The sequence below is a fragment of the Carettochelys insculpta genome, chromosome 17, assembly GCF_033958435.1.
Source record: "Carettochelys insculpta isolate YL-2023 chromosome 17, ASM3395843v1, whole genome shotgun sequence".
Lineage (NCBI taxonomy): Eukaryota > Metazoa > Chordata > Testudines > Carettochelyidae > Carettochelys > Carettochelys insculpta.
Window position 1 is genome coordinate 12,356,288 of NC_134153.1, and position 20,085 is coordinate 12,376,372.

Consider the following 20,085-nt stretch of genomic DNA (forward strand, 5'->3'; position numbering starts at 1 on the left):
TAATCAAGAGTAGAAGTCACCCATTGTGCTAGATGCAATACACGTATTAAGAGAGTCCCTGTCTTAAAGGGTGTAAGATCCAAACAGACGAGACAGAGCAACATTGAGAAACAGGAATGCAACATACAAGTGTAATAGCAGGATGAGAATATAAGTATCAGAACCAGTATCCAAAAGGGAAAACACTGAGGGGAAAATAAACACTTCCGTTCCTGCCCCCTCATTTTTCATTCTCTGGGAATCTGGCTGTGGGCCAGCTCAATGATTTTGAGGGGGAGTGTGTTCACAGCAACTGAGTGTGGAACTAACCATCGCCAATATGTTTAGAGATATCAACTAGCACATTTGTCATAGGGAATAGAATTCCCCAAACAAAAACCTGCTATAGGACTCCACAGTAATTGCACTATAGTAGTGTTTAGGATGATATACCCCTTCAGAATACAGGTGTTTTTTTTCCAAAAAGGCCATAACCTTCAATTTCAAAAATATACCCAAAACTCTCTTACACACTGCTTCACACAACCAGAGAAACCTGCTTCTTGGAAAACAGCATTTCCCTCAAGATCCTCACCTAGCTTCAGCTTCCTGGCACAGTAAATTACGGGGTAAAAGACAGATGCCTTTCAGCTCCCACTATTATTCTCTCCCATGACTGACAAGAACAGAACTTTCTGGGGATTAGAAGCAGGAGATGGGGTGGGCCCAGTGTAAAGAAGAGTGAATGAGCCCCTGAAAGGAAGGAGCAGCTGGAAAATGAAGGGGATTGGGTGGAGATAGGCAGCCACAGAATAGCTGGCCCAAAACAGAAATCAAAGTGTTCTGTGGACACATTTTGAACTGGCCACGTTGGTGTGTATATGATTAATTAAAACAAGTTCTCCCAGCCAGATCTTCACTACACTCACAATATGTGTAATTCAAACTTGCAAAAAGCTAGAAGGGGGGACACAGAATCTAAAGGCTAGGGAGAGAAGGGAGGAATAACTGTGAAGTGTTAATACATGTGAAAGGTGCTGGTCCTGGAGATTGAAATCTTCTGTTTATTCTCGGAATTAGGACAGCATGTAGGGCACCAATGAAGTGCTCATACAGTGTCCTATCTGAGTGCCTCAGTCCCCTCCCCGTGCTCCTTCCCTGAAGGAGCGCCTTACATATGGAAGGAAGTTCACCCTTCCAGACCAATTCAGTTCCAGACCTTTCTGAATTCGTATGATACTAATGTCAAGAGCACTAGAAAGGAATTCAGTGCTTTACAGCAAAACACAAAAGATCCTGAGATTACAGTCTAGCTAGATCAAAGAGGGAAAGGGGCGATACACAGTCTGATGGCGTAAGGTTCTGTGTCAAAACTTGGTGAGCATCAGTGCAGGAAAGCTTCAGGCAAGAAGAGGGCTTTAAAAAGCAGTGGGGATAACCCCTGCATGGGATGTGAGAGGCTGTGCTCCACGCTTCAGAGGAGATATGAAAAAGGATATGCACAGAAACCAGGAGATAAAGACCAGGGATAGTTGTGAAGAAATTACAAGGAGACCGGGAAAAACAGGAGTTCTGGTGTGAAATCAAGGCAAAACTACTGGTCTGAGGCATAGGCTACACTAGACCTTACAGTTGACTGCAGGTAGGCAATTCTAGATATGGCAACTGCATAGCTAGAATCCAAGTATCTGCAGTTGACTGTAAGGCTGATCTTCACTGAAGGTTATCAATGGGTGTTTGTCCCATCGACCACCCTTACTGCTCACAAGAGCAGGAATACAAGGGGTTGACTGCGGACCCCAGAGAGATTGATTTTATGTGTTTTTATCGACCCATCTCCTGGTAAGTGTAGTCGTACCCTGAGGATGAAGGAGTTTGAACTTGAAGTGACAGGCAGATGTTCACTACAGTCAGAGAATATCAATGCATTTCACACAGGCTAGGGATAGTGACATTAAATCTGATTCATTCCACCCTCTATCAGCATTCATATTTTAAAAATGAGCATAGACATGGGAAAAACAAAGTCTGTATCTCAGCCTAAAGGGACTATATTTGACATCTCAAAGGATTAGCAATTTAAACTCAGTAACTGAAACACTTTCAAGCTGTTGGGTGATTGGGGTTGGGTGCGTGTGCATGTACATGTGTTTATAGTAAAACCTCAGAGTTAAACACCAGAGTTAAGAATGGGCCAGTCAACCACACATCTTATTTGCAACACAAAGTATGTAATTGAGCAGCAGCAGAGGTAAAAATAAAGTACGCTACTTTGTTAAATGGCAACAATTAGGAATAAAGCATTTTTCTTTCACATAGTAAAGTTTCAAAGCTGTATTAAGTCACTGTTCAGTTGTAAACTTTTGAAAGAACAACCATAACGTTTTGTTAGGAGTTATGAACAATTTCCATTCCTGATGCGTTGTAACTCTGAAATTCTACTGTGCTTTTTTATGTATCTCATTGGTTTTCTGGCACCTAATCCTGAAAATACGCATGCAAGGCCCCTGGTGGTAACAAATGGCAGTACATGTGTCAATAAGAATTGAAAGGCATCTTTGACTTGGCCATTCTTTGCCATTACAATTAGTAAATGAGAAAAAACTGTTTATGTTGTTACTTTTTCTAATTTGTATTACCATAGTGCCTAAGAGTTTTAGTAATGAATCAAGACCTCATTGTGCTCACTGCTAATGCTGTACAAACACAGAATAAAAAGATGGACCCTGTTATAGTCCAAGATGCTGGAACAATTTTCCCCATTGAACTAAACAGTATATTTTGTATAAAATGGAAACCATATGAAGCGACAACACTGTTCCACTACCTATAGTTACAACCTGAGTACAGTAGACCCTTGAGTTATGTGAGGGTTGTGTTCCATCCACCCTTGCATAACCCAGATTTTGCATAAGTGGGGGTCTGGCTTTTTCCCCGGTGGAACACATGTTCTGCAGCCAAGGATGCAGCACAAAGGTAAGTCCTGGGGTGGGGGGACAGTTGGGGAGGGCTAAGCCTGGCAGTGGGTTAGGGCTGTGAGAGATAGGCGGGGAGGTTTAAGCCTGGGGTGGGTTAGGGCTCCAGGGGGGCGAGGGATGGAGTTGAGCCAGAGCTGCATGAGAGGGATGGTGAGCCGATGCCCTGCTCGGGAGGTGAGCCAGGCCACAGGGGGTTGAAACCAGGGTGGGAGGATGGAACCAGGGCCGCAAGTGAGGGGCCTGAACCGGAGTGGAGGTGGGCTGGAGCTGTGTGAGAGGGGTGATGAGCCAGAGCTGGGCGCCATGTGTGGGTGTTGAGCCAGCAAGGGGGTTGAATCAGGGCCAGGGAGGTTGAGCCGGAGTCGTGCCTGAGGAGTGGGAAGCTGGAGCCAGAGGTGGGGGTGGAGGATGAGCAGGAGCTATGCATGGGTGGTGAGCCACGCTGGGGGAGAGGGGCCTGAGCTGGGAGGGCTGAGCCAGGGCCTGCGGGGGAGCGAGTTAAGCGCAACTGGAAATCGCACATTTCCAGAGTTTACTGTAGGAATCGGGGGTCAGCCACCTAAGAGCAGGGTTGTGTACTCTGAGACCTTACTGTATAAGATAAGAGTCAACAGATGGATATAAACAGATGGGGGAGTGTAAGGAAACAATGAGACAATGCTGGTAAGTATGATCAGTAGTGGTCTCTGAAACCTGGCAGCCTAACCATTCAGTTAGTCTATCCAGATTTACAAGGAAAATCATTGAACATTATGTCTACAGTCGAGGGACCTACAAAGTGTTAGAAGCTTTGTTATGTCACTGTAAAATTATCTTCTCTGAACAGAGTTTGCTAAAGAAGAGACTGTCATGACTGAAGATGCTAAAAGTGTAAACTGGATAAAGCTGAGTCTGAATCTAAAGACTAAAATGCACTTTAGAAATCTTAGTTTCTTAGTCAGGGATTACAGAAGTACTAAACATAAACGTATTTCAAATCCATTTGTTTTCTTATAGCTTGTATATCAGTGTACCAAGAAAGATCAACCAACTTTTATGTCTCCTACCCACCATTCAATGATATTTAAAAGGCCAGGTCAAAATCAAGGCATGAAAAGTTAATTCTTGTTTCGAAGGGCCTCATAATCATGTTATTGCAAAGTTGTAAACAGACACAGGTCAAACATCTTCCAGCAGTGGGAGGGATAAAGAAGAGCTTACAGTAAATATTAATTTTAAGTCGTGGTTTTGAACAAGCACAGATTTTTTTAAATAAGATCTCCCAACACTGCTTAGTTTAAATATGCAGGGGAAAAATTGCTTGTGCCTCAAAAGAGAAAAAAAGGTTCATAACTAGTGACACTGACTATTGCAGTAAAAGCAGGTGCAATGTTGCATGCTGCTACTGTAATTGAGCTGTACAATTGCTCACCTGATGTGGCTAAAAAACAGGTGCTAAAAATGGGTACGTATGTGCACGATGAAAGATAGCAATGGTTAGAAGCCAGTTATTCAATAAATCTATCTTAATTTGAAACATGCCTGTCTTTAATGGGAACATTTGTTCTGAATTCATGCATTCAAAGTGTAGTACCTTTTGTGCTTTGGGTCTTACAGAAAGAACTGTCAAACTTGTAATTTAACCTGCTGTTCTCAACCATTTCTAACTGAAAATGACAAAAAGAAAAACAAAAAAAAAGAGACACACTCCAATAGGTCAAAAGGAACGAATGGCTTCCAGAAAGGCTTATCTGCTTTCTGTTTTGCCTGTAGTTTTACCAGTGGGCATGACCACAGAGTCCATGATCTTCCTTATTTACTTTTAATAACTTGCAAGATTTATTCTGGTTTAATCTTTCTGTTTCTGTCGTACAGTCAGGATGATGCATGGAGGAGGGGGATGAGGTGGCATTTAACCCCTCCCCCAAATGCCATCAGTGGGACAGGAAAGGGGCCAGCCAGAGCTGCTGGGCAGCCCAAGGGAAATAATAAATTCAACAGCTAGGGAACAGGTATAGCTATATAGATAGGTGACAGGATATGGACCCACTGCATTTCTAAATTGCCATTCTGAAGTTCCTATATGAGTAGTGATAGCTAGTAGTGGCCTATTGTAGGTAGAATCAGTTGTTGTCAGTCTGGCTCCTAGTATGTAATTGCTCAGTCCACAGCAGGCTGATGAGAGTTACAGCAAAGAGAGAAAAACCTGAACACACAGGAAAAGCAAATACCTAACTACACTTTCTCACCCTTAGAGATAGGTTCTGCCAAAATGGCAATCAGGAGTGCATAGTTTAATAGGAGAGCAGGCTGAGGCTGTCAGTCAAACACAGATGGTACTCTTACATGGTAGTCAAAATCTGAAATACCCGATTCACTAATAGTGTGAGAATCAGTATGTGTGTTCATTATTAACCGGCAAGAATGTTTTGCCATGTTTCTGAGATGGTGCTGGCCTCATCCTCTGCCAAACCCATCCTGAACACTAAACAGATAGACCACTGTACTGTGTTCGCACTCTTAAGTACAGAACTGGGAAGCAAGCATAGAAATTCTGCCTTCACGACACCCAGGCAATCCTGTAAATTCTTAAATTCATATTTTAAAGCTTGAAGATACAATTAGGTCATCTAGTCTGACCTCCTATGTAACACAATCTGGAGAAATTCATCAAGTTACTGAGCCAGTAACTTTTGTTTGAATAATGCATAATCTTCCTGAAGACATCCAACCTGGATCTGAAACCTTCAAGTGATGAAAAATCCATCACTTCTTTTGGGAGTTTGAGTGGCTAATCGTCATTCTTAAAAATGTGCTTATTTCTAATTTGAATTTGCCTGATTTTAACTTCCAGCTATTGGTACTTCTTAGGTATTTCTCTCCTATAATAATGAACCTTTTGGGACCTACTATTTTTTCCTGCATTAAGGCACTTTTACTGTCAAGTTAACCAAGTTACCTATTGTTCTTTTACTGATACCCCATTCAGCATATCCTCTATGACTTTAAATAACTCTGTAGACAACACTATAAAATCTATTTATTGGACCACACATTGCTTTTGAATGTGCATGCTCAGCTCCTGTCTAAAGAGGGCCATTCAAGATTTCAAAAATGTAACCTCAAAAAGGCTTTGGTTTCTTCTCAAGTTATTTCAAGGGTATCTTTTATAAATGAGCCTTTGAGTGGCCAAAAAGTAGTTATTTTGTCCAGAGATTTTTAGTATCTTTAATTATAAATCTGAGCAAGATAAAATTAATCATTTGATAGCACAGAATCATAAAGTAATTCTATGGTTATTACTTAGAAACAGGTCATCTTGGCATGCAGCATATACTAGCTTTTCATAATAGTTTTGCTATGTAACCTTGGTCCACAAGGACATTAATTGCTGAATCCTGCTGTGACTTTGGGACTCCCTCCCTTCCCTTTAATGCTCTTACCATTTCCAACAAACAAAACTACAACGTATCAAAATGACTTCAGCTTGCTCAAAGGGTTGAAGTGACCCTAGAAGTTCACTAACAAGTTCGGACAGACAGAGACACTCTCTTAATATGGGGGGTCTCCAGGGTAAGACTCTAGAAATGCTGTGATTATCTGCCTTCCAATACCTCCCTACTTGCTGGTCTAAGCTGCTTCTCACCACAGCCAGCAGGGAGATTAAATGGTAAAAACTGCCCAGGGCTGACACTCTACCTCCGTGCTGTTTTTATTGAAACCTTAACTATCTCCCTAAGGACTGAGGAGCAGGAGGAGATGCCAAAGACCAAGGCCTGTTTTGAATATGGTAAAACAATAATTAAAAGCATCTTCTGTGGTAAGAGGCAGGCAAAGATACGAGCACATTGGGCAGGGGGTGTGGCAAGAATTTACAAAGGGCTGTCTAAGGGGCATAAGAAGTGATGGAGGAAAGATGTAATTAAAAAGTATAAATAGTGGAAAAATGAGTAAACGGGAGAAGGGAAGGATGTCTGAACACAACTAGTTTTCAAACCATCTGTTTGTATCTGCTGCTGTTCTTTTACTTCTTACAATTAAATGACACTCTTTCTCGGGGTTCCATACCAAGCCTACTTCTGACTAGCTTTCTTTAACAGCTAACTGTTTCATTGTCAAATATGGTCTTAGCTGCATGCACTCAGCAAAGGTGACAAAAGAGGTCCACCGAGAAACATGACATATATAATGTTCCTGTATACAATGTGGCTACTCCTATTCAGAAAGAATGTAGTCTGAGAGCTAGGGGATTATAAATTACTCACTGCAGATCACGTTCTATTCAGTTGCATTCCAGGTCAATCCAACTAATTTCAGGGAAGCTGGCTGCTCAGCTGTACACTCAGTACAGTATTAGGCCCTAAATGTCTAACACTAAAACCCAGCCCTGTTGTTGTTGTACTTACTGCATGTGTGCATTTTCAAGAAGGGTCAAAGTCTCCGTGCACACTCCTTTCATTTGCTTTCAGAAATATATTAATGTCTCTGTGAAAGCACCCTGGGTATACCTATGCAGTGCGGCCATGTGTCATGTATCTCTGATGTATGCGGTGTTGTAGTTTTGTTGGTCCAAGGATACTAAAGAGACAATGTGGGGGAGATCATACCTGCTACTGGACCAACTTCTTTTGGTGAGAGAGAAAAGCATTTCAGGCTTACAGGTGAAAGCAGACCCAAAAGCCTAAGAGCTTGTCTCTTATACCACCAGAAATTGACCCAACAGATATTCCCTCACCCACCTTGTGCCTCTCAGTATGACACTTACACATCCCTGCAGACTTGCAAGAGCCTCAGGCATTTAGCTGCGCTGTAGTTACGCCTTCTGTCCAACCTTCCAGATGTTAAGTGTTGGGCAGCACCATGACCTACTGCTGCCAATTCCTGGCATGCAGCATGCTGACCATAAGCTGAAGTTTATGCTTATATATAAATATTTGAAAATGTTCATGTTAACTCATTAATTTGCACAAAACATATCAAGATACATAAAATTTGACAGCTGTGCTAACATTGGAAATCAGCCTTCATAGTGAATGCCACAAGTGATATATACATACAGGCTACCATTACACTACTGTGATCTGTTGACAGAAATCACTGTTGGAAGAGATTTCCCGACAAAACCTCTGCCAAGAGAGTGCAACCACACACAAAAGCATTGCACTCTGTTGACAGAGTGGCCAGACTGCCCGGCTGCTCTCTTGACAAAACAAGCACCTGGAAGCACAGCAGAGAGGGCTGCCCATTGTTCTGGATGCTGTGCCTGTCAAGAGAAGCCCCCGCCCCCCCAAGCAACTTTTCTATCAACACTAGTGTTATGCATCATGGCTGAGTGGCAGAACACTGCTGGTGAAAGTGCTGAGTTTTGTTGACAAACTGTCAACTAAACGCATTTTGTGTGTGGACGTTCCACCAGTTTTGTTGACAAAACCAGGGTTTTGATGGCAAAACTTGCAAGTGTAACTGTAGCCATATTGAGCAGTGTTTTTGAACTTTGTGACATTTTTAATACAAACATGAAAGGCCTCATTTTCCCACTCGATTTCCATTCTATGCGTTTGAATGGAAATTCACCATTTTGTACACCACTGTAACAGTGGAGAGTTGGTCCAATGTTTAATATACAGTAGAACCCCAAGATACACGCACTCAGGTTGCGCAAATCTCGGGGTTAATGTGACTCTGAGTGATGAGGAGTTGGTGCCTGTCTCCAGACTGCCCGCCTCTCAGGGGAGCTAGGAAACTGACCAGTGCAGCACCTGTTTAACAGCTCCTGTAGGGGCAGCAGCCTAACTCTTGGCTGCTGCCCCTGACAAGAGCTGGTCAGTTTCCCCTCTCTTGTGAGTGCTGGCAGCCCAGAGCCATTCACAGGAGACAGGAAACTGACGAGCACTGGTCAGTTTCCTGGATCTAGGGAGATATGCAATATTTGACTTATGCAGGGTTCTGTAAGAATGCAACCTCCGCGTAACTTGGAGGTCTACTGTATGGACAATAATACAGTGGAAATGCTTGTTGTTTTCACTGCAGAAGATTGGTCTGTTGGAATCCTGTCTCATTGCTGTAAATTCTCCTCTACTCTGAAATTAGAACCATATGATTGGTTTACTGGCAAAAGTAAGGACTTGAGCCTGAAAATCCACAATGAAGGGTCCTATTGAGCTCCATGGGATTACTTGTGTGAGTGATGATTGTGGGATTAGGTTTACAAAAATAACCTAGTTAAATAGATTGAATAATAGAAGCTTTTAAAAGTTTCTACTTGTTCTAAAGTGCCAATAGATACATGACCCAAATTCTGATTAAAAATAAGCACTCTAAGGTTAAATATTCCTAAGTATCAAGCCAAACTTCACTGGAGCACTGAGCTCACGAGAACTTCAAATTAGCACATTTTTAATTTATTCAGTTGAAAATAATGTATCAGCTAGAAATTTAAGAAGTGTAAGTTGAAAAGAGTATATTTAAAAAAAAATCTACCCTGAAGGACTAGTTAATCAATGCAAATAAAGCATAATATAAGTGTTTACAATGAAACTGTACACTTCCTAGCATGATAAAACAAATCCTTTGATTTTTCAAAATACAAACATCCATTCTAAATGTTTCCTCCATTTACCTCTTTCCACACACAAGTAATGTTCACAGAATCACAGGGCTGGAAGGGACCTCAGGAAGTCATCCAGTCCATCCCGCTGCCTCAAGCAGGATCAACCCCCACTAAGTCAGCCCAGCCAGGACCTTGTCAAGCCGGGACTTAAAAACCTGGAGGGATGGAGAATCCACCACCTCTCTAGGCATCGCACTCCAATGCTTCACCACCCTCCTGGTGAAGTATTTTTTCCTAATATCTAACCTACACCTCTCTCTCTTCAACTTCAGACCATTACTCCTTGTTCTGCCATCTGACACCACTGAGAACAGTTTCTCACCTTCCTCTTTAGAGCTCCCCTTCAGTAAGTTGAAGGGTGCTATTAAATCACCCCTAAGTCTTCTCTTCTGTAAACTAAACAAGCCCAAATCCCTCAGCCTCTCCTTCTAGGTCTTGTGTTCCAGACCCTTAATCATTTTTGTTGCCCTCTGCTGAACCTGCTCCAGCAAATTCACATCCTTTTTATAGTGGGGGCCCCAAAACTGGACACAATATTCCACATGTGGCCTCACCAGTGCCGAATAGAGGGGAATAAGTACTTCTCTAGATCTGCTTGAAATGCTCGTCCTAGTATGCTGTTAGCCTTCTTGGCTACAAGGGCACACTGTTTACTCATATCCAGTCTTTCACCCACCATAACCCCTATGTCCCTTTCCATCATACTGCTGCTGAGCCAGTTGGTCCCCCGCCTATAACAATGCTTGGGATTCTTCTGTCCCAGGTGCAGGACTCTACATTTCTCCTTGTTGAACAGCACTAGATTTCTTTTGGCCCAGTCCTCCAATTTATCCAGGTCACTCTGGATTCTCCCTCTACCCTACAACGTATCTACCTCTCCCCCTAGTTTTGTGTCATCTGCAAATTTGCTGAGGGTGCAATCCAGTCCCTCATCCAGGTCATTAATAACTGACCGCCATCCAGATATTGAGCCATTCACCACTACCCGTTGGCCCAACCATCAAGCCAGCTTTCTATCCATCTTATAGTCCAAGGATCCAATCCATATTTCTCTAACTTATGGACAAGAATGTTGTGGGAGACAGTATCAAAAGCTTTGCTGAAGTCAAGGTATATCGCATCCACTGACTTCCCCATGTCCACAGAGCTTGTTACCTGGTCATAGAAGCTAATCAGATTGGTTAGGCAGGACTTGCCCCTGGTGAATCCATGTTGGCTACTTTTGATCACTTTCCCCTCTTCCAAGTGCTCCAAAATGGATTCCTTAAGGATTCCCTCCATTATTTTCCCAGGGATTGAGGTAAGGCTGACCAGTCTATAGCTCCCTGGATTGTCCTTCTTTCCTTTTTTAAAGATGGGCACTACATTTGCCTTCTTCCAGTCACCCGGTATCTCCCCCTATCTCCAAGAGTCTTCAAGGATAATGGCCAAAGGTTCAGCAACGACCTCTGCCAATTCCCTCAGTACCCTCGGGTGCATTAAATCCAGAGCCATGGATTTGCGTACATCTAGTTTTTCTGGATAGCTCAGAACTTGTTCCTTCCCACAGAGGGCTGCCCTCCACCTTCCCATACTGCATTGTCTAGGACCATCATGTAGAATTTGACTTTGTCTGTGAAGACTGAGGCAAAAAAAGCATTGAGTACTTCAGCTTTTCCTGCTTCATCTGTCACTAGGTTACCTCCCTCATCCAGTAACGACCCCACACCTTCTCTGATAACCCCTTTATTGTTAACATGCCTGTAGAAAACCCCTCCTGTTACCGTTCACATCCCTATCCAGCTGCAGTTCCAACTGTGCTTTTCACTTCCCTGATTACTGCCTGGCATTCTCCAGCCATACGTTTATACTCCTCCTTAGTTAATTGTCCACGTTTCCATTTCTTCTATGTATCCTTTTTGAGTTTAAGCTGACTAGGGATTTCCCTGTTAAGCCAAGCTGGTTGCCTACTATGTTTGCGTTTCTTATTATGCAGCAAGATGGTTTGTTCCTGTGCCTTCAGTAAGACTTCTTCAAAATACTGCCAGTTCTCTTGAACTCTTTTTCCCCTTCATCTTCGTCTCCCAAGGGATCCTGCTCATCCGTTCTCTCAGGCAGTCGAAGTCTGCTCTTCTGAAATCAAGGACCTGTATGTTATTGCTCACCTTTCTTCCTTTTGTCCGGATCCTGAAATCTACTATCTCATGGTTGTTGCAGCCCAGGTTTCCTCCCACTTCTATTTCTCCTACTAGTTCTTCCCTGTTTGTGAGCAGCAGGTCAAGTTGCACATGGCCCCTGGTCCTTCAGCACTTGTACCAAGAAGTTATCCCCAACATTCTCCAAAAACTTCCTGTATTGTCTGTGTGCTGATATATTGGTCTCCCAACAAATGTCCACATGATTAAAGTCTCCCATGAGAACCAGGGCCTGTGATTTGGAAGCTTCACTTAGCTGCCTGAAGAAAGCCTCATCTATCTCATCTCCCTCCATCTCTTATACCTAAACCAACTATGCATGTACTCAGTTTTGATTTGCCACATCACTCAAGGGTCCTCTTGAGCTCATTCAAATGGGCCAGGGTCAAGGTGCAGACAGGGTGCACACCTGAGTCCAAAATGAGGCTCCTACATGCAATTGAAGGTGAAGATAGACAATGCTACACACCACTGATGATTGCCCTGTGACCAGATTTGATGGTAAGCTGAGGGCTCTGCATGTCACTGATGAGGGCCACAAATGGGTACGGCAAGCTCTGCATTCATAAGAAGGCTGATATAGTCAAAGGCTCGATCCTAGTTCCAGTAGAGTAAAAAGATAATTTTGTCACTGATGTAAGTGGTGTAGAATCTAACCCCTCCAAAAATTCATATCAGTTTTGGATTAGTTGAGGGGAACATTTACAATGGAATTATCGGTTATTAAACCTTTCACCAGTAAAGGCCTTGGTTTAAAAACAAGAGATAAATATTATGCTAAGATTACTCCTCACTAAGCCAACTGGTGGTGAAGTATGGAACTTCAGTGATGGAGTGGCTGGTTATAGTGTGCCAGAGTTCAAAAGACTTATCGATTGACAGTACCTCCATCTGGAATTTGTTGGTGAATTCATGAAGGAAGCAGTGCTAGATATAGTCGGTAAGTCAAGACTCAGTAGCCTCGTTAATTTTTGTGGTTACTTTATTTTCCTCAATGTTGTTATTTTGAACCAATTAAAGTACTCATAGTTAATTAAAAGGGCATGTTTAATTTTGCGCAAAGGTTCCCAAACTGCGGTTAATGGAACAGTTGCCGGTGATCAATTGAAAGCTGGATGGTCGCATTGGGCTGTCTCCTCTGCTTTGTTTCCAGCTTCTGAAGTTCATTAAATGAAGCTAAAAATACATTAAGTTCTTTTCTAATTATTTTTTCAAGGTATGATTGATGTGGGTAGCTCAGGGATGTTATATGGTTACTAGGAGTAGGCCCCATGAAATGTTTTCCTTTAGGCCACATCAACACTAAGAGCTAGGATTGTGATTCCCCTGCTCAAATACACGTACTCATACTAATTCTCACTGAGCTTATGCAAATATAAATAGCAATGGAGGCATGGTTTTGGTGTGCAAAGTTCCAATCTACTTGAAATTCATGGGTACATACCCAGCACAGCCAAGCCAGATCTCTGCTACACAGCTATTTATACTTAAGATAGTGAGAATGTATTTATGAGCAAGGGAATCTCACTTCCTAATTCACACTGTAGACATAGCCTTAGAATCATAGAAGTCTAGGGCTGGAAGGGACGCCACGAGGTCATCTAGTCCAGCCCGCTGCCTAAATCATCCCAACCAGGACTATGGCAAGCCGGGACTTGAAAACCTCTAAGGATGGAGATTTCACCACCTCTCTTGGTAACGCATTCCAGTGCTTCACCACTCTCCTGGTGAAATAGTTTTTCCTAATATCCAACATATACCTCGCCATCTGTAACTTCAGACCATTGCTCCTTGTTCTGCCATCTGCAACCATTGAGAACAGTCTCTCTCCATCCTCTTTAGAGTCCCCTTTCAGGAAGTTGAAGGCTACTATGAAATTGCCCCTCAGTCTTCTTTTCTGCAAACTAAATAAGCCCAAATATCTCAGCCTCTCCTCGTGGGTCATGTGCTCCAGCCCTCTAATCATTTTCTTTGCCCTCTGCTGGACCCTCTCCAATGCGTCCACATCCTTTCTATACTGGGGGGCCCAGCACTGGATGTAATACTCCAGATGTGGCCTCACCAGTGCCGAAGAGAGGGGAATAATAACTTCTCTAAATCTGCTGAAAATGCTTCTCCTAATGCACCCCAATATGCCATTAGTCTTCTTGGCTACAAGGGCACGCTGTTGACTCATATCCAGCTTCTCATCCATTGTAATCCCCAGGTCCTTTTCTGCTGCACTGCTACTTAGCCAGTCCATCCCCAGCCTCTAACAGATCTTGGGATTCTTCTGTCCCAAGTGCAGGACTCTACACTTCTCCTTTTTGAACTTCATTATATTTCTTTTGGCCCAATCCTCCAATTTGTCTAGGTCACTCTGGACACTATTCCTACCCTCCAATGTATCTAGTTGACCCCCTACCTTAGTGTCTCCTGCAAATTTGCTGAGGGTGCAGGCTATCCCCTCATCAAGGTCATTAATAAAGATGTTGAACACTACTGGCCCTAGAACTGATCCTTGGGGCACTCCACTTGAAACTGACCGCCAACCAGACACTAAACCATTGACCACTACTCACTGGGCCCATCCATCAAGCCAGTCTTCTATCCATCTTACAGTCCATGTACCCAATTCATACTTCCTTAACTTACGGGCAAAAATGTTGTGGGAGACCGAATCAAAAGCTTTGCTAAAGTCAAGGTGTATCACATCTGCTGACTTCCACGTGTTCACAGATCCAGTTACCTCACCACAGAAGCTAATCAGGTTGGTCTGGCACGACTTACCCTTGGTGAATCCATGCTGACTGCTCTTGATCACTTTCCCCTCTTTGAAGTGCTCCAAAATGGAATCCTCGAGGATCGCCTCCATAATTTTTCCAGGGACTGAGGTAAGGCTGACTGGTCTGTAGTTCCCTGAATTGTCCTCCTTTTCTTTTTTAAACATAGGCACTACATTTGCCTTTTTCCAGTCATCTGGGACCTCTCCCAATCTCCATGAGTTTTCAAAGATAACAGCCAAAGGCTCCATGACATCTGCCAATTCCCATAGTATCCTTAGATGCATTAAATCCAGACCCATGGATTTGTGCGCATCTACCTTTTCTAAATAGCGCTTAACCCATTCTTTCCCCACCAAGGGCTGCCCACCTCCATCCCATACTGCATTGCCTAGTGCCATAGTCGAGGAGCTGACCTGGTCCGTGAAGATTGAGGCAAAAAAAGCATTGAGTACTTCAGCCTTTCCATATCATCTATCACCAGTTAACCTCCCTCATCCAGTAATGGCCCCACACTCTCCCTGATAATAACATGCCTGTAGAAACCCTTCTTGTTGCCCTTCACATTCCTTGCTAGCTGCAGTTCCAATTGTGCTTTTGCTTTCCTGATTACCCTCTGCCATTCTCCAGCCATATATTTATATTCCTCCTTAGTCATCCACTTCTTATATGCATCCTTTTTGAGTTTAAGCTCGCCAATGAGTTCTTTTGCAAGCCAAGCTGGTTGCCTACCATATTTGCTTTTCTTACTGCTTATCAGGATGGTTTGTTCCTGTGCCTTCAATAAAACCCCTTTAAAATACTGCCAGTTCTTCTGAAATCCTTCCCTCTTCCTATTAGCTTCCATGGGGACCCTGCCCATCCGTTCTCTCAGGGAGCTGAAGTCTGCTGCTCTGAAATCAAGAGTCTGTATTTTATTGCTCGCCTCTCTTCCTTTTGTCAGAATCTTGAAATCTACCATCTCATGATAACTGCAGCCCAAGTTGCCACCCACTTCTACTTTTCTTACTATTTCTTCCCTGTTTGTGAGCAGCAGGTCAAGCTGCGCGTGGACCCTGGTCGGTTCCTTCAGCACTTGTACCTGGAAGTTATCGTCAACATTCTTCAAAAACTTCCTGGATTGTCTGGGTGCTGCTGTATTGGTCTCCCAAAAAATGTCTGGGTGGTTAAAATTTCCCATGAGAATCAGGGCCTTAGAATATATTTAAGACCCTGTGACAACTTGTTTCAAGAGACAGGAATGTGCCCAGTCTAAATTCAGGAGCTGAGGCTCAGCAATTGAAGCTATAGGATCAGTGTTGCTCCTGGCTGGAGTCTTTCTGTCAATATGTCTAGATACCTGATCCTGCTGTACAAGCCCCATCCAGCCAGAGTTCTAGTACGTGAAGCATCACACTGCAAACATTAATCATAACAAAAAAAAGGTACTATACTTAACAGAAAATTAAGTGCTACATACAGTTAAAAGCAACTTCAGATAAACATCTGATACTCAGTTTAATTTATCAGCAGGCATAATCCTACAGGGACAATGCATGTTATAAGATGTTCTTCAGTGTTCTCCAATAACCTTGTTGATAAGTTTGTCAACACCTCAGCAAAGCGATAAGAGATGCTATGAGAGGAAAAACTGCACTGAGTCAGGGTGTGGAGAAAAGTAGAGATTATAATTATGCCGGAACTTCAGGACATGCCTCTGTCAGCAATATAAATAGTGCAACATGGATAATGTGCTGCTGTGAACAGAAAGGGAAGTTCAGAAAATTCTAATTCAACTGTTCTCTTAAGTTTCCCCTGTTTGTTTTAGTGATAAATGGGATATTACTACACTTATACTTCAGACAGCTGTGCAAAGCTAATGCAGTTGAGAAGTCTATTCTGGTTTGTTTGACTAACAGATTTGTTAACTAACAGCTTGATTCTGCCTTCAATTATCTTTCCTTGTGACAGATAGTCCCTTTGATGGGATGATTCACATGAGTTCTTTGCATCAGAGGGAGTCACTAAATCCAGCACCAAATTCCTAAAGAAAGATTCCAACTAACTTGGGCAGAAGCGTGAACCAAAAAGAATTCCACTTGACCCAGACCCCAGACTGACTGGACAGGGCTGGCACCGAGAAAAGCCATCTTTTTCCTAGTTAAGCTCAGCAGATTTGCCCTGGGGTCACTGAGAAACAACAAACATAGACTCTCCAGAGAGTCACTTTTCAGAGTGGGACTTAAATATTTTTCTCTTTGTAAAAAGACATAAAGGGATATTTCACTGGGCTCTAAATAATACAGGGAAAGGTTTGCTATGTGGAATCTGGCTATGGTATTACCTATGAAGTGCTAGGCATTTTCTGAGAGCAGTCCCCAAGAGCACACAATCTAAAAATACAGCTGCCACTGTGGTGTGTGTCTGCATTGAAATAACAGCTGTCTGGACAAGAGCTGCTGTAACTTTGGTGCATATTCATACAGTTAGGGGCTTTGTAACTGCTGACACTGCCGAAGAGCAGCCAGGGAAGTCATGCACGCAAGGGTGGCAGCAAGAACTTGGTGTGCGGCTGCCTAGAGCCTCTCCCCTCTTCTGGGTCGGAAGCCCTGGCCTTCAATGCAACCCATCTTTCAGCTGTGGTTTGCAAGGATCATCCTAGGGCCCTCCTGTAACAGTGCCAGGAGGGAAGGGGACAGCACCCGCAGCCCCATACTCGCTTGGTGTACTGGTTCCCAGCTCCCCCGGAAGGGAAATCTGCTTACTCCTCAGGGACACTGCATGTCCTCCCTCTCTGAAGGGGCTTGATCCCAGTAGCCCCTTCCCTGCCAGCTCACTCCGCGTGCCCAACCCTCCGTCACCACCCAGAGGTCAAGTATCACTCCGCTTCTCACCCCCTCAGGGCTTGGGGACCGAGCAGGGACGGCGTCCCTGCCTCACTCGCTCTGGCCAATTCCCGCCCTTCGTTCCCTCCAGTCCAGCTCCCGGGCGCTGCCGGAACTCCAGGGGCAGTTCCTGCTGCCCGTGCCCGGGAGTCTCTCTGTGGAGCCCCCTGTGCGGTGCAGCTGCCCCCGATCCCCGGGGTTGGGCTCTCTCTCCCCTCGCCACCCCGGCCTGCGGCTCCTCCGCCCCGCAGGGCCTCTCTGAGGCACTGCCCGACCCCAGCGCGGCCGCGCCGCACTCACTCGGGGGTGTTGATCCAGATGATGTCCAGGTGGCAGTAGTACACGCACTCTTTGTCCTTGTAGGTGTAGCAAGTGCACCGCTTGGCTCTGCGGCGCGGCGCTCCCGCGGCCTGGCCATCTGGCCTCGCTCCTCGGCCGGCCTCGACGCGGGCCAGCAGCCCCCCTGCGGCGGCCCGGCCCCGGCTCTCCGCACCGGCCCGCTCCCGGAGCGCGGGAGACCTCGGGCCCCGGCCGCTGTCCGAGGGGTGGCGGGGGCGAGGCACGGCCAGCGGCAAACCTGCATGGCGGGAAGAGGAGCGAGGCTGAGCCGCGCAGTAGCCACTTCCCCTCACCCCGCGCCCGCCCCGGCTTGGGGGAACCCTTCCGCCCAGCCAGGGGATTGTCCTTTCCACCACCGCCCCAGAGGTGGCGCGGGGCTGAGTTTGGCTGAGGTCCCGGCGCAAGGTAGATCCGGCGGCGGCTGCCGAGCTGGGCCGCCCCCAGCAGAGAGCGAGCAGGGCAACCGCCGTGTGCGGCAGGGCCGATGCGCCCCTGACTGACTGGGGCAGCGCTATTGTTCCGTGCGAGGTTAGCGGCCCAGCGCAGGAGGAGTGGGCAGCCGCCCTGCTGCGAGGGCAGTTTAGTGTCCCTTCCTCTCCCCCCGTCACCCCCACCGAGAGGTAGCCCCGGAGTCGGGCGCCTCCTTGCTGCCCAAGCAGCACGGGCTGCTGGCGCCGCTGCCTTGGGGAGAGGTGGCCGCAGCTCCAACTTTGTGCGCCAGAGCCACCGACAAAGAAATCCCCGTTTACCTGCGCTCGATGTCACGGTAAGTCCAAAGAGTAACAGGAATCCCAGCTCCATGAAATCCAACGGGCACGCTTGTCAACCGCCGGCAAAGGGAGGAAATGACTCTCTTCCAGGAGCCGTCACTTCAGGCTGGCAGGGGAAGATCCTAGGTCTCGCGGCACAGTCTGCCCCCAAGTAATTAGTTCCCACACGGAGGTGTGATCGGTGCTTCTGCTTTGTTAGGTCCGCCACCGCCCACCCACCTCGCAGAATTAGTCCTGCAGGGCAGAGTGTTGTCAAAAGAAGAAAAGATCCATTGCTGCACTTTTTCCCACTCCCCCAATCCGATTAGAAACTGGAGCTGCTGCTTTAAAGCGGCAGTTGCCTCCCACAAGAGGACAGCTGACTGCTCAGTGTATATGTAGGTTGAGAGTTGCTGTCACTTACCCCCTTGTGGTTTCCCACGGCTTGCACCCTTGCACAGGTAGAGAAAGGGAGGAGGCACAAGCCGCTGCCTGAACATCTCCCCTCCTTCCCTCATGGTATTGGCTAGCTGTGTCCTGCTCAGTCCATCACTTTCAAAGGAGCTGGTCCTGATACTCTGTGCAGAGGAGCCAGTTGTTGTTTTTTTGGTCAAAGCACTAGATTGAGACTTAAATTTGTACTTGGTGCTTTGTTTCTGCCACTGATATTTAGTGTGACCATGGGGAAGTTATTTAGGCCCCAGATCCATCAAATATACAGGATGCTATGGTTTGGATTTAAGTGGCTAGGTCCAGTCCCTCGTGATCCACAAAACCCTCTCTGAATGCTGTAGGTACCTAAATTCATTCAGTGGCTAAATTTTCAGGGTAAAAATTTCTTAGGTGCCTATTTTTCTGCCTCAGCATAAGCCCGGCTGCCTTGCTCTTGGCATCCAGATGCCTATCTCCCTGTCACATGCCAAAATGAGTCATGGAACACTGGAAGACAGACTAAACTGTGAGCAGCACCCAATCTGTCTGTCTACCTCATTGGATACCAGCTTGAAGCAGAGGAGGTGGTACTTCTCTCCTCCCACCCATAACTTTTAACTGTGGCAGAGATGGGGAATTGAATCTGGATCTTGCATACTGCCAGTGATTGCTCTAGCCACTGGACTAAAGGTTATAAGGTGTACGCCTCTTCCACCATTTGATATGGAGTAGGGAATGGTGCCTAAATTATTCCTGTAAGAAACAACTCGGGCACCTAGCCAGCTGATTCCAGCCAGCTGATTCCTTTTCGTGGGTTGCTAGCAGGGATAGGTGTGTCCCTGAAACCTACATTTAGGTAGGGCCAGATTAAACTTCTGCAGATGCTGGTGCCCAGTCTGTGACACTGTTCCCCTTGACCTGTCCCTTCCTGCCCTCCCCATGTAGGCCCCATCCACCATTTGCATGAGAGTTCAGAGGTGAAGAGGAGCAATGTGCAGGGAAAAGGTCAGAGAGGAGTGAGTGGTGAGTGGGGAAAGTGTAGACAGAGAGAAGCAGCTGGTGGGGCCTCAGGAAGAAGAGGCCAAGAAGGGGTGGGACCTTGGGGGCAGAGCAGAGGCAGAGTGGGGTGAGGAAGGGTCACAGGCAGAACACCAGGGCCTCTCCTAAATTGTGGGTCTGGCACCACTGTAAACACAGTACTGCATGTAGATGTCTATCT

General features: G+C 45.5%; 1 protein-coding gene across 1 annotated transcript in view; it reads right to left on the bottom strand.

The window, feature by feature from the left end:
- EDN3 (endothelin 3) overlaps positions 1-18,766 on the bottom strand; it is a 40,765-nt gene extending 21,999 nt beyond the window's left edge. The window contains exons 1-2 of the mRNA XM_075011866.1: positions 18,435-18,766; positions 17,647-17,923 (exon numbers count right to left, since the gene is read on the bottom strand). Of these exons, the coding sequence (XP_074867967.1) occupies positions 17,647-17,923; positions 18,435-18,486 (329 nt within the window). The 5' untranslated portion in view covers positions 18,487-18,766. The remainder of the gene's footprint in view (positions 1-17,646; positions 17,924-18,434) is intronic.
- Positions 18,767-20,085: the final 1,319 nt, after the last annotated feature.